The sequence below is a fragment of the Euwallacea similis genome, chromosome 19 (assembly GCF_039881205.1).
Source record: "Euwallacea similis isolate ESF13 chromosome 19, ESF131.1, whole genome shotgun sequence".
Lineage (NCBI taxonomy): Eukaryota > Metazoa > Arthropoda > Insecta > Coleoptera > Curculionidae > Euwallacea > Euwallacea similis.
The window spans coordinates 209,934-222,429 of NC_089627.1; the positions used below are offsets into that span (position 1 = coordinate 209,934).

At 33.4% G+C, this 12,496-nt stretch overlaps 1 protein-coding gene across 1 annotated transcript; it reads left to right on the top strand.

Moving 5' to 3' along the window:
* The first annotated feature begins 529 nt into the window (after window positions 1–529).
* LOC136415072 (acyl-CoA Delta-9 desaturase-like) lies at window positions 530–8,672 on the top strand. The gene is made up of 7 exons (XM_066399457.1): window positions 530–547; window positions 4,593–4,852; window positions 6,507–6,655; window positions 6,707–6,894; window positions 6,950–7,132; window positions 8,154–8,363; window positions 8,417–8,672. Exons 2-7 carry the CDS (start codon window positions 4,603–4,605, stop codon window positions 8,604–8,606), a joined length of 1,170 nt encoding a protein of 389 aa, XP_066255554.1. The 5' UTR covers window positions 530–547; window positions 4,593–4,602; the 3' UTR covers window positions 8,607–8,672.
* Window positions 8,673–12,496: the final 3,824 nt, after the last annotated feature.

Here is a 12,496-nt window from a genome sequence, read left to right on the forward strand (position 1 = left end):
TCGGTATTGTGATTTAATGTGATCAACTAAAGGTTTAAGGTTCATAAATTAAAACATTTGATTATTCGATTCCGAGTTGACCTATTATCACCCTTTGGGTTTAAATGGAAGTCTTGTTTGGAGCTAGAAGCGGGGCGTTCAACCAGTTTATATCAATTTACTTATTTAACGTTTTTGGTTCAATTCGATTATTTCTGATCAGTTCCTGGCCATTGATGGGAAAAGTAAAATACCTACGATTAGCCATCTTCATATAAGTTGACCATATCGAATTTAAGCATCTGATAGGTAAGCAACTAATCTTAGACTTAGCCGCATAAAAGTATTCGACAAATTTGGTAAATGGGAACTTTGCCGTGCATAAAAAGAGGAAGATGTATCGAGAAATCAATATTTGTCTGGTACTTGCAGTAATTTGCGTGTTAGGTGGTGCTGGAAAAGTTTAGGCTCACGGTACCACTGATTACAAAGTGGAGATACACGTATTTCGATCATTGCATTAGTTCTTCAGTGCAGGCGGACATTTTCTATCGGTGTTTTTCTGGAGGTAAGTGGAAGGTATGTTGAGATAATTAGTCGATTATTCCCTTCGCGTATCTTCTTAAATTTTGAAAATTTGTGTTAGTTTTTTTTATTTGTTTGATTTCTAGTTTCTAAAAACTAAATGAATAGTTCTCAAGTCATTTATAAAATCAGCTTTTATTTCCGTTTAAGAGCAATTTTCTGATCTTGGTAATCTTCAGGATTTTTCATTAAGAATTATGAGGCATAAATCATAACTTTTCAAAGAAATCCAGATTTCTGAAAAGAACCAAATAATTTTGTCGTGAATCCTTAAAACATAACGCTCATTTGCCTGAACTTTTATTTGAGACTAATTTATTTATATTTTTTCGATTCTGTTATAATGAGTTCTAAGCACGTTCTTCAAGATATTCTGAAACATAGATACTCAGTTTCGGAGGCACTGATTATCTCAGAAACTCAGAACTTTGTGTAATTTTCCAAAAAGAAAGCAACTCATCTAAATTAATTCAAACATTGGTACTCTGTTTTTAATGGCCATAAATAAATGTTTTAGAAACTACTCAGAGATCTTACATCGCTCAATATTGCTATTATTAGCTATTTTTTCAACCTCAGTACTCAGTCCATTCAGAAAAATGTCATTCTCACCCTTACATGTTCCTACAGCATCGATGCAGTGTTCAGAAATTCTTCCGGAGAACCTTCACATTCCTTTGCTCTTTTAGAAGTTCTAACCGGGGTTCATATGTGATAAAAAAAGGATTAGAATCCGACATGCCCTAGTCCCCCCCAATCATTAAGAATTTCTGTATCCATAGGGTAAGAAGGGTCGATGTATGATTATAACAATATCCGTTCTTTTATCTGCCGAATAAATTAGGATGAGAATAATTTAGAACTGGACCTGAAAGGAACTCCGATGAATTTTGAGCAGTTTAGGTTGGTATAGAAACTGAAAATATTGCGGCTTTCTTGAGACATCGCAAAGCGATCTCTCAAAGGTCTGTTTCTCAAGGCAGTCCATAGTTTTACGCACCAAATTGCATAGAAATGTTCATTCAAATTTGCAAAATCTTGTTTCTCTGTCCTATTTAATTAATGTTTCCACTTTTCCCTTTTTGAACTTGTTGCCTGGTTTATAGCTCCTCAGACTTCGTTGCCAAATTTCAGAGAGCCTGCCTAGCTGGCAATTTTTAATTTTAAATTTGTTTCCTTTTTATTTAAGTTGCGTGTCTTTCCTAATGGAAATTAATGGATCTTTTATATTGTGCGGTTCTAAATTATCCTCCACCTTGTACACTTTTTAACAAATTATTTTTTTTTTTCAAATTCAAAATGGACATTAAATAGGACAAAAATACTATCTTTCGTCGTTTGTTTATTTTTCTAAATGTTGCTTACGTCACCGGTAGAGCAAAATGGCCGATTTTTAAAATTGAAACATAGGTCAAATCTCATTTGAAATTAAAAGCATTTCGAAACTACATTTAATGCTGTAAAGCGATTTAAAATCGATTGATTAGTTTTTGAGAAAAAGAGCTATAAATAGAAAAAAATCAATGTAAAAATTCAATACATATCAGTCTTCGGTTATTTTTATAAAATGTAAAGAGTTATGTAACCATCTGCACCATCATGGGGCCATTTGCGTTATCTCGTGGCCATCTGCATTTCATTCTATCTCATTTCATTGTATTATCCTGTGCAAAGTCGCCTGGCGCGATGAACCAGTGGAGCTCCTTAGGACCACAAGATGAAACCGCCCTTAATCACTGAAACCACATCATTTCTTCTCACAATTTTCTGTGAACAGTTGCAAGTATTATCATTATAAATTAGTTCTTTAGCGCAATAAAAATAGTTTCTTTTAGTGTAATAAAATCGTCGAATTACAGAAGTTTGCAGATCTATTAACCCAGAAACCTTCGTTAGTGTAAGCCAGGAATTTGTTGCATTTTTGTTAGAAGCAAAGTGGTGCGCAAAATGGTGCACATTTTGCGCACCATTCTGCTTTTTACACCATTCAACATTTAATTAAATTAATTTTCTACCAACAAAACAAGTTTTTTAAAAATTGTTTACGTACTATGAAACCGAATTTGTATTGTATTTTTACACTCATTTTTTCCCACTTACAGCTCTTTTTCTCAAAAACTAATTGATCGATTTTAAATCGCATTACTCTATTAAATGTAGTTTTGAAATGCTTTTAATTTCAAATGAGATTTGACCTATGTTTCAATTTTGAAAAATCGGCCATTTTGCTTTACCGATGACGTAAACAATATTTAGAAAAATAAACAAATGACAAAAGATAGTATTTTTTGTCCTATTCAATGCCGCTTTTGAATTTTCAAAAAATAATAATTTGTTAAAAAGTTTGCAGAGAGGGACAATCTAGAGCAGCACGGTATTTGGCTCTTACTTCCCGGCATACTTAAAGTATATCTCAAGACAACATTCATCATTCCTGACTTTTTGTTATCTGTCGGCGGATTCAAATGCGTCAAATAAATAAACAAGCAGGGCAAACATTTTCAAATAAAACAATAATCCAAATCTCCAAATCTTAAAACACCATGTATGGTAAATAGTCATTAGCAGTGAAGCAGATATTAAGCTACGCATGATTTTTCTTTTTGTAGGTATAACCTACATAGCTCTACTTAAGTGTATTTGCACGTCGCATGTTCAAAACGAAAGATTAGTCACTTCATATGGACACTTAAACAGTGAATACATACACTTATTAATGAAAAAATAGCCACGATCATTTCTTGTGTATGTTAACTAGCACGTGTCGTTGAATAGGCCTGTTCCATTCTTAAAAATGTTTGCGTAAAAGGTATTTTTATCGCAAATTAATTTTTTTTTTAATCTACTTAAAGTGTGTTTTAAAACATATGTTCACAAATGAAGGGTGTAATTCCTTGGCTCGCTGTAAGAAAAAGGTTCTTATTAACGTGGACCCGTAAAAGCACCGTTTTCGAGATACAAGATATTAGAATTTTTTTTTCAGTTTTTATGAGCATTTTCTAGGAACCGTTTGAGGTACACAATTCAGCTTTTGTACACATATTATCGTTAATACATATTAGCTACTTTTGAGCGCTAATTCAGTTTTCTTCATAGGCTAATGACGGAAAGTTGAAGCTTTCATCATCAGGTTTTATGCCCCTAATTTCCAAACCACTGGCACAATTGACATTTTGAAACCACCTTCTAAACCGCCAATATTTTATACATAAAAAATACTTTTGGCCAAAAGTTTTAAAGCAAACCGTATTCCAGAAAAATTGACGTTTTATGATGAAAAACGTGAAAAAAGTAGCAACACGTTTTGTTGCAAAAAAAATTGTTTTTAATCTATTCGTCTGATTTAATGCACTTCTTAACGTTAATATTTATTATTTTTAAGTAATTAATATTAATGAGAATGTGTGTGCAAAAACTAATTACTGGGCCTCAAACGGTTGCTGAGATATCGTTAAAAGCCTGAAAAAAAACCGTTATTTTTAACGCCCTGTATCTTGAAAATGATGCGTTTGCATCATGTTAATAGGAACTTTGTTTCTTAGAATGAACAAAGGAATCACACCGTTCATTTACGGACACACTCTTTATATGAACTGACCAAGATTTTTATTCGGTCCTTTTATTTCTCAGATATTTCTTACATAATACATGTGATGTAGGTATTTGTTCATCATTCGTGTCATCCTTTGACTGGAAAATAAAGGTGGTTGTTAATTGTTTCATTCCTCAGTTCCTTCAATTCATATCTAATAATGGACCTCTTGCATAATTTAAGATTATGTGAAACGTGTGTTTACAATGAGCTAAGTCATCATGTAACTTAAAAGGACCATGGTCGAGCAAAATTTTGTTTATTTTGCTCATTTACATTATTACTTTTAAGGCTTTTACAATTGCAATTGCCCAAGAAGAGGTATTTATGCCAAATGATAATAAAGATAGATGTAATGATTGATTGCCTAAAGTGGCTTAATTCATTCCTATTGACCTTCTCCTGCCTTTTGTTCTTAATTAAAAATATTTTCCAGAAAATTCATAATGACTGCCAGGACCTTAGTTGATTTTACCCATGAAAAAGGGAAGGATAAGATTGAGGATTCTGCAAATCACATTATCGGCGCAAAGCACGATAATAACAATTCAGTTAATGAGACGAAGAACAAGGAAACGTTTAAAATGGAGATAGTATGGAAAAACGTGATTTTATTTGCAACAATGCATGTGGTCTACGTGTATGGAATTCTTCTATTGTTAAGGGGTCAATGTACAATTGGTACTTTCATTTTTAGTAAGTATTATTCTCAGTTACCATAAATCTCCATAGCTACTTCGATCGCAAAATTCTTTTTATGCGAAATGTCGCTCACCTCATAACATATTCTTTTTACTCTATTTTACTCAAAAAATCAATGAGAAATTTCGTGTTTGTCAACAAATTCGAATGTTTAACCATATTCATATGTTTGACCCGAATTGCCTCTATCCAGAAAGTAAGAAATTTTCAAATCTTTGAATTTTTAATTAAATAAAAAGTGCATAAAGGTTATTTGATTTTTTTGTTAATGTGCTGTTTTAATTTCTTTTTAAACAATGAGATGTTGTGTTTTGGTTTTTCTTTAATAACAATCGATGAATAAATATACTCACACAATACCTCATAGTGTGATTTCTTAGTCTGCAAATGAGACAAAACCACAATACAGGATGATTCATTAACAATGAGACAACCGAAAGCTGGAGATATTACACGCCAAATGTTGATGATTGAAGAAAATATGCCTTATCCGAAAGTTGATAGTTTCGGATATACAAGGTGTTGGAACTTCAAATTTTTAAACATTTTTTTGCCATTATTCTGAAAATATCTAAGTTAAACACATAAAAATTTGAAAAGTTAGGTTTTTTTAGATCATAAATAAAATACGTTTTGCAATATCCGCGTTTTTACTAGAGGGTGCCACTTACGGTCAATTTTACAGAATTTACGGTTAATAACTTTTTACCCTGTATATCTAACATGAAATTTGATTCCAAATCTGAAATAGCAATACTTTTCCATTAATTATGTATTCTTGTTTCATTTCGATACCTCCATCCGTTTTCGAGTAAAATCTATTTAACGAAAACTATGTTTAAATTTGATAATACGAGAAATTAAAAGAAACTAATTGTATTTTCATTTTCTAGAACACAACAATTAAAGAAATGGTATACGTAATAATGATTGAAAGCAATTGTCCAAAGTGTCCACCACTGACATTGATATACTTGACAACGTTTTCTAAAAGATATCCAAGTTTGGAATAACATATTTGGATTGCTTCTGATTCGTTGGCAGCGACTTGTATTCTTTGCCACAATTTTTCACGCGTATCATTAGATTCTTTGTAAACTATATTCTTCATTCGAGACCAAATAGAAGAATCAAGAGGATTAAAGTTCGGACGTCTGGGTGGCCAAGCAAAAATACTTCTATGGCCAGTCCAACGATTTGGAAAGCTATATCCTAAATATACTCTCACCGGCCGAGCAAAATAGTTTAAAGCTCTGTCGTGCATGAACCACATATTTCTTCTTAAGTAAAGTGGCTCAAACTTCCTCAAGGAATTCGGCCAAATCTTGTTGAAAAAAATTTAAATACAATTGGCTATTTAAATTGGGAGAAAGTTCGAACGAGGCGACAAAAAAAATGCCAATTGCATTGTCGTTATATTATTTTTTTAATTTCTTTCTCCATTCTTCGTTTATCGTATTCTTCGTCTGTTTACTTACTTTTTTCACATTTATATCGCACTACTCTTGGGCTGTTCAATGGCACGGAGTAATGTATATTCTCTGTTTCAACACATAGATCCTAAACCTGATAGGTTTCCTGAAACCGAATGAACTGAAATAAGGAAACTACATAGCAAACACATCCTAATTTCGCATCTTAATTTTAGATTATCTCTACGGTATATATGGAGGACTTTCAGTCACTATAGGAGCCCATCGACTATGGGCCCATCGCGCTTATTCCGCCACACTGCCCTTTCGCATATTCCTCATGATAGGGCATACTATAGCCATACAAAACGATCTTTATATTTGGGTATGGGTTCAACATCTTAGCCACGCTTGACCTGATAAATAATATTTCCAGACGAGAGATCACAGAGTCCATCACAAATTTACAGACCTGAACGCAGATCCACACAATTCCAAGAGAGGTTTCTTTTTTTCCCATATGGGATGGTTGATGTTGAAGAAACATCCCGATGTGATGGAGAAAGGAAAACTAGTAGACATGTCTGACTTACTGCAAGACCCAGTGGTTCGCTTCCAAAGAAAGTATGGCATTTTTTTGAATATAAAGGCTTAAGATTTGACATAAAACCATTTTCAGATATTACATTCCATTGGTTTTCATATTAAGCATCGCATTGCCAATTTTCGTCACACACTATTTTTTCGAACAGACTATTTGGACATCTATACTGGCTGTGAATTTTAGGTTACTAACATCGTTGCATATAACTTGGCTTGTCAACAGTGGAGCTCATATGTGGGGCATGAAACCATACGATAAGTAAGTTATCGCACGCATTTGCGAGCTTCACCACGTATGCGCGGTAAAAAGTTTTACCACACGCAAATCAACGTATCCTACATAAGTATCGAAACTTCTGTGAGAATTTGACCGCGGTAAAACTTTTTACTGCACATGTGCGTGTACAACCGCGTGCTACTACTTGATGAGAATTATAAAAGACAATAAAGTTAACACACATGCGCACGAAGGAAAAATACTGTATCCAAATATTCATGCGAAATGTGATGTACCCGCTCAGTTGAGATGCCTACAGCCTCAGCTACCTCACGCACTTTCATTCTACGATTGTCCAATATCATTCCATTTTATCGACAATCTCTGGCATGAGGATCTCTTTTGAACAACCTGAAAGTTCTACGTCACTTGTGCTGGTACGTCCACAACGAAACTCGGTAAACCACTTCTTAACCACTAACCACACTAAAATTGAGGGTGCAGAGTTCCCATAGTATTTATCAAGCATTTCCTTGGTTTCGGTGATGGTTTTTCTACGTAAAAGATAATGCTTGATCAGCACACGAAATTCACTTTTTTCCATTTTCATCGGAACTCACTAGGTCGCCTGCTTTCAATGGCTGTTAAACACGAACTAAATGACGAAGCTTACCGAAAATTTGACAGTAGTTTACTAACAGATGACAGTTGACAGGAGTAGTGTTGCATTTAAAGTTATTACCAGAGAAATTCAAAAGGTCACTGACTTATCAAACGTCCCTCGTATTGACACATAAAAAGTTTTCCTATTCCAACTTATTACGGTATACTGAATTTCATAATTTTAGCGCAAACCGTTTCGAAAATATTGCGAAAAAACCATCCTCGGAATTTCCCATTTAAGGGGCTTTAGCCCTTTAAAGAAGCAATTTTTTGGGTATGTTTATAAGAACTTTTTTTATTATTTGAATCTCTACAATCACCTCCCAAAAATTTCAACGTTATTTCCAGATACCCTGTGTAGGTTTTTTCAAACTATTGAAACATTTCAATATTTCTCTAGATCCATAAATCCTACAGACCACAAAACTATAGCTTGGATGACAATGGGAGAAGGATGGCATAACTACCACCATGTCTTTCCGTGGGACTACAAAGCAGCTGAGTTGGGCAACTACAAATACAACTTTTCGACGTTTTTGTTAGACTGTGCGGGCAAGCTTGGGCTTGCTTATAATTTTAAAACAGCCTCCGACGAAATGATCAAAAAGAGGTAATTTTTTTGAAAAAATACTGTAGGTACACTAAGTATTTCCTTGAATGTAGGGTGCTAAGGACAGGAGATCCATTGCTTTGGAGTACCTTAAGCAAAGATAGTGAATTAAAGTTTGAAACCGACATGAAGGCTCACCATCGCGAGGAGCAAATCTGGGGCTGGGGCGATAAAGACATGAAGAAGGATGAAATAATGGAAGTAAAAAGAAGCTGCAAACAGAAGGTTTCACCATCTACTTGATATTATTTTTAGTATGTAGGAGGCTTATTTTTTTGTATTGTATTAAATATAGGCATGTTGCTTTAATCATAGATTTAGCAAGAAATAAACCGATGTTGCGTAGTTCTATGCACCACCTAGTAAATTTCAAATCAGTATGTACGAGTAGGTCATTGCAACGTGGGCCGGTCAAATTTACATCAGAGGTTACATTCTAGTCGCCACTGAATGATTTCAAACAAACAATATTAAAAGTTACATTATAGAATTTACAGGTGGAAGTGACTTTTCGCATGGCTAAATTAGTAAATGATATCATTGATGTATTGTCTCTTCGCCTCTTATTTCGCGCTGTGGGTTCTGATAAACACTCTTTGTGCATTGGTGGTATGTATACACAACATCCTGTGACCCATCTACTCTTACCCGACTTGTGAACAATATGCAATATCGCGGTTTCTGCAGGTAAAACAATCGGTTAAGTCTATAATGTTTGCTCCGGATACCTTTGCGATTGCCGGTCCATCATAATGGTCATTCCACGGGAATGTCTTTTGGTCAGTGCTTCTGTTGAACGTATTTTGTAATACTTGACGTTTTGAGCTTCTTGTTTCGGTGTTTACTAATTTTTCGTGGTTATCTCTTTTTGGATTTTCTCGAAGGATCGAACGAGCGACGAATAACGTTGGTCTGAAGGGTTCCCCCTGTACTACGGCATACGCAGAGAGAATTAAGATGATTTAACGCAATTATGTAATGTAATATACAGGGTGAGTTTTTTCGGTGATTAGTGAAGAGATCTCGGAAAGCAGTAGAGCCAAGAAGGTTAAATGAGGAAAGAATTGCAGCTTTGGGGGACCGATTTGAAGCCACTTTTGATTACTTGAAAAAGTTCATGGTTCACTGGAGATTTGACAAAAACCAAATTTTGTCGCTTTCTTTAATCCATTTAGCCTCGTGATTATTGGTTCTAGAGAAATTATATAAATATGAATATTGTAGATAATTTTGCTCTAAAAAATAAAGAGATTTTTCTGACAGCTATTATTTTTGAAATATGACATAAACTTACTTTTTTTTAATGGAAAACATAGCAGGTAATGACTTATTTTAAAAAGTATTTTTTCAAGTTTTAAAATGATACCAATAAGTAGACAGTTATTTCTCAAAATGGCGAACTTACAGCCTTTGTTTTTAATCCGATATTGTAAGTTTAAGATAGTTGGCCATGAAATCGTTCATACTGATTCATTATTTATTTGACATTGACACCTCTCATCATTTAAGTTAGATATAATTTTAAGTTTTTCTATTGCTTTGATAAGAATTTTTTAAAATATTAAAAAATCTAATACCTATTTATGCACAATTATTTTCTAATTACCTAATTGATTATTAATAATACAGATGGTCAAAAAGTTCTCCATTATTATTTACACACGAATTGCATCGCTTCAAAACTGAAATTGCAGCTTTTGTATTTGAACGCCCATCGTTAATATTGAAAGCTTCCTCAATCGTTTCTCTAAAAGTTTCTCCTGGTTCATAATTTTTTCTGTAAATTTCGCTTAAACATATTATTCCTCTTAGAAAAAAAATGAGACTCGACAATATGCCGATTTTCCAGGCTTGGAAAATTCATTTCGAAAACTTATGCACATTTAATGATAATAATTCGTTCCGTGTCTTGAAAAATAACTCTAAAGTACAACATATTAAGTCGGACAGTTAAAATGAAAAAAATCAAAACATTCAATGCGAACTTTAAACTTTAAATATCTCAAGAAGGAATGCCCACAGAGGCTTATACCACGACACCTTCTTTCATAAATCATGTAGGAAAGCACAAATTTATTGAAAAATAAGTTTTATACCGAGCGATAAAAAAAACTTATGCCCCTTTAAAGAGGGTTCATTTAGTTCATTCTGCTTTCTTGCCTCTAAAAACCTCCCCATGCTACGTTTTGCTCAGATCGTAGCATTACAAACGAAGTAATGAATTTTTTACCTTTTTTTGATCTTCATTTTGACGTCTTATATTTTAAAACCATCCACTTTCGGACTAACGTAAATTAGATAAAATCGTTATGTTTTCGTCTTAGGAATCTGCGGTAGAATTTCGTACAAACTTTTTCGAGACACCCTGAATGCAGCGTGATTGAGTTAGGTCTTGGAATGAAATCTCGACATAGACTTTTCCTCGAATTCTCCAGCGTAACAGACTATATATAAATTGTATGAATTTTTGATCGTCTCAAACGTGATTTGAAACTAGAACGTGATTGCAAGAGGCGATTGTGCAATAATAATGATGAAGCCTTGTTGCTCGGAACATAAGCGCCTCTAAACTCAAAGCATTACAAATAAAGCAGTGACACACACAAAATACAGAATTATTCACTCACGCTACATGGAATATTGCGTTTAAAGTATTTAATATTTTGATTTTTTTCTGTTTAAATAAAGGTATATTTTAAAATGATTTCCCTTTTATACGGGGGGCTGTAAATAAGTGAAAAATATCAAAGTTATGTTTTTTTAATTGGAACACTTAATATATTAGTACCGTTTTAAATTCCTTGAGAAAAATACATGTGAGTTTGATTAAGGTTTATCTACTCTAAATCTTAGGGACTTTCAAATAATTGAAATTTTGTAAAAATGTAGAGCAAATTTAAAATTATTAATCTGATTTAAAGAAAGTTTAAACTGGAGTAACCTGAAATTCACACCAAACCTCAGACATGAGACATATTTCTTGTTATATTCATGAAAATTTAAATATCTTATACGGTAAAAATATAAAAATAAGTCCAAAAAATAAGTTGAAAAATGTATTTACTTTGAAGAGTATTAACTTGCTTAAATTTAAATAGAACACTCTATATTTGATTAGTTGATGTAACAGATAGAGATCTTGCCAATCGAAAACTATTATAACGATTGTTTCCTAAGTATTCTAAAATATTTCACGGGGTGAATGCCTAGCTCAAAATATAAGAAAAAGTTCATATGATCATAAGTCCGCGAACGCTTCGTCTCCAAGATACAGGGCGTTAAAAATTAATATTTGTTTTCCGTATTATGTATCGGTTTGGAGAAAAAAGAATCAATAATATTATTGAATTTTACCAGTTATAAACACGTTAATATTTTAACGTTTCTAAAAATAAAATATTTCAATAAATAACGTGGTCGACCATCACTAAACAAGTGATTTCAGTTTTCCCAGTTATCGTAAATGTGGATCAGGTACTAGGTGGTCAAACCAAAACGGACGGATTTTCAAATCCTGTCAAAATTTTAATTTTGAACGTACAGGGTTGAGCATAAACTCAATCTGTAGAGAAACTCAGGAAATTTTATTGTCAAAAGGACAAAATCGAAAATATATTATGTTTTAAAAATAATCTCCCTTTGAATGGCGACCCTCAGTTACAATGCATTCTTCCAGGCGGTCGTTGAAATTTTTCATTACTCTTTGCACCATATCATCTGAAATCGCCGTGTTTTCATTTTTTATGACTTTTTTTAATTCTTGGATCGTTCTTGGTTTGTTGACATACACTTTACACTTTAGGTAGCCTCAAAGACAGAAATCACAGGGGGTCAAATCGGGGAAACGTGGAGGTCAAGACACGTCACTATTTCAAGAAATCACGCGTCAAGGGAAAGCCGCTCTTAGGAAATCTATAGAAATCCTTGCCGTGTGAGTCTCATCTGACATCATTGAATCTTTATTTAAAATTTCTAACATGTTCCTTGGCCTATTAAACTCTTTTCGAATTTTAATTGAAGCGACGAGCTGAAATATGTGTAATGGCCAATGGAGGTCATTTTCAGCAATTTCTTTAGTATAATTCAATTATTTTATTATATCATATTCTTTTTTTCTCATAATGTTGAATTTT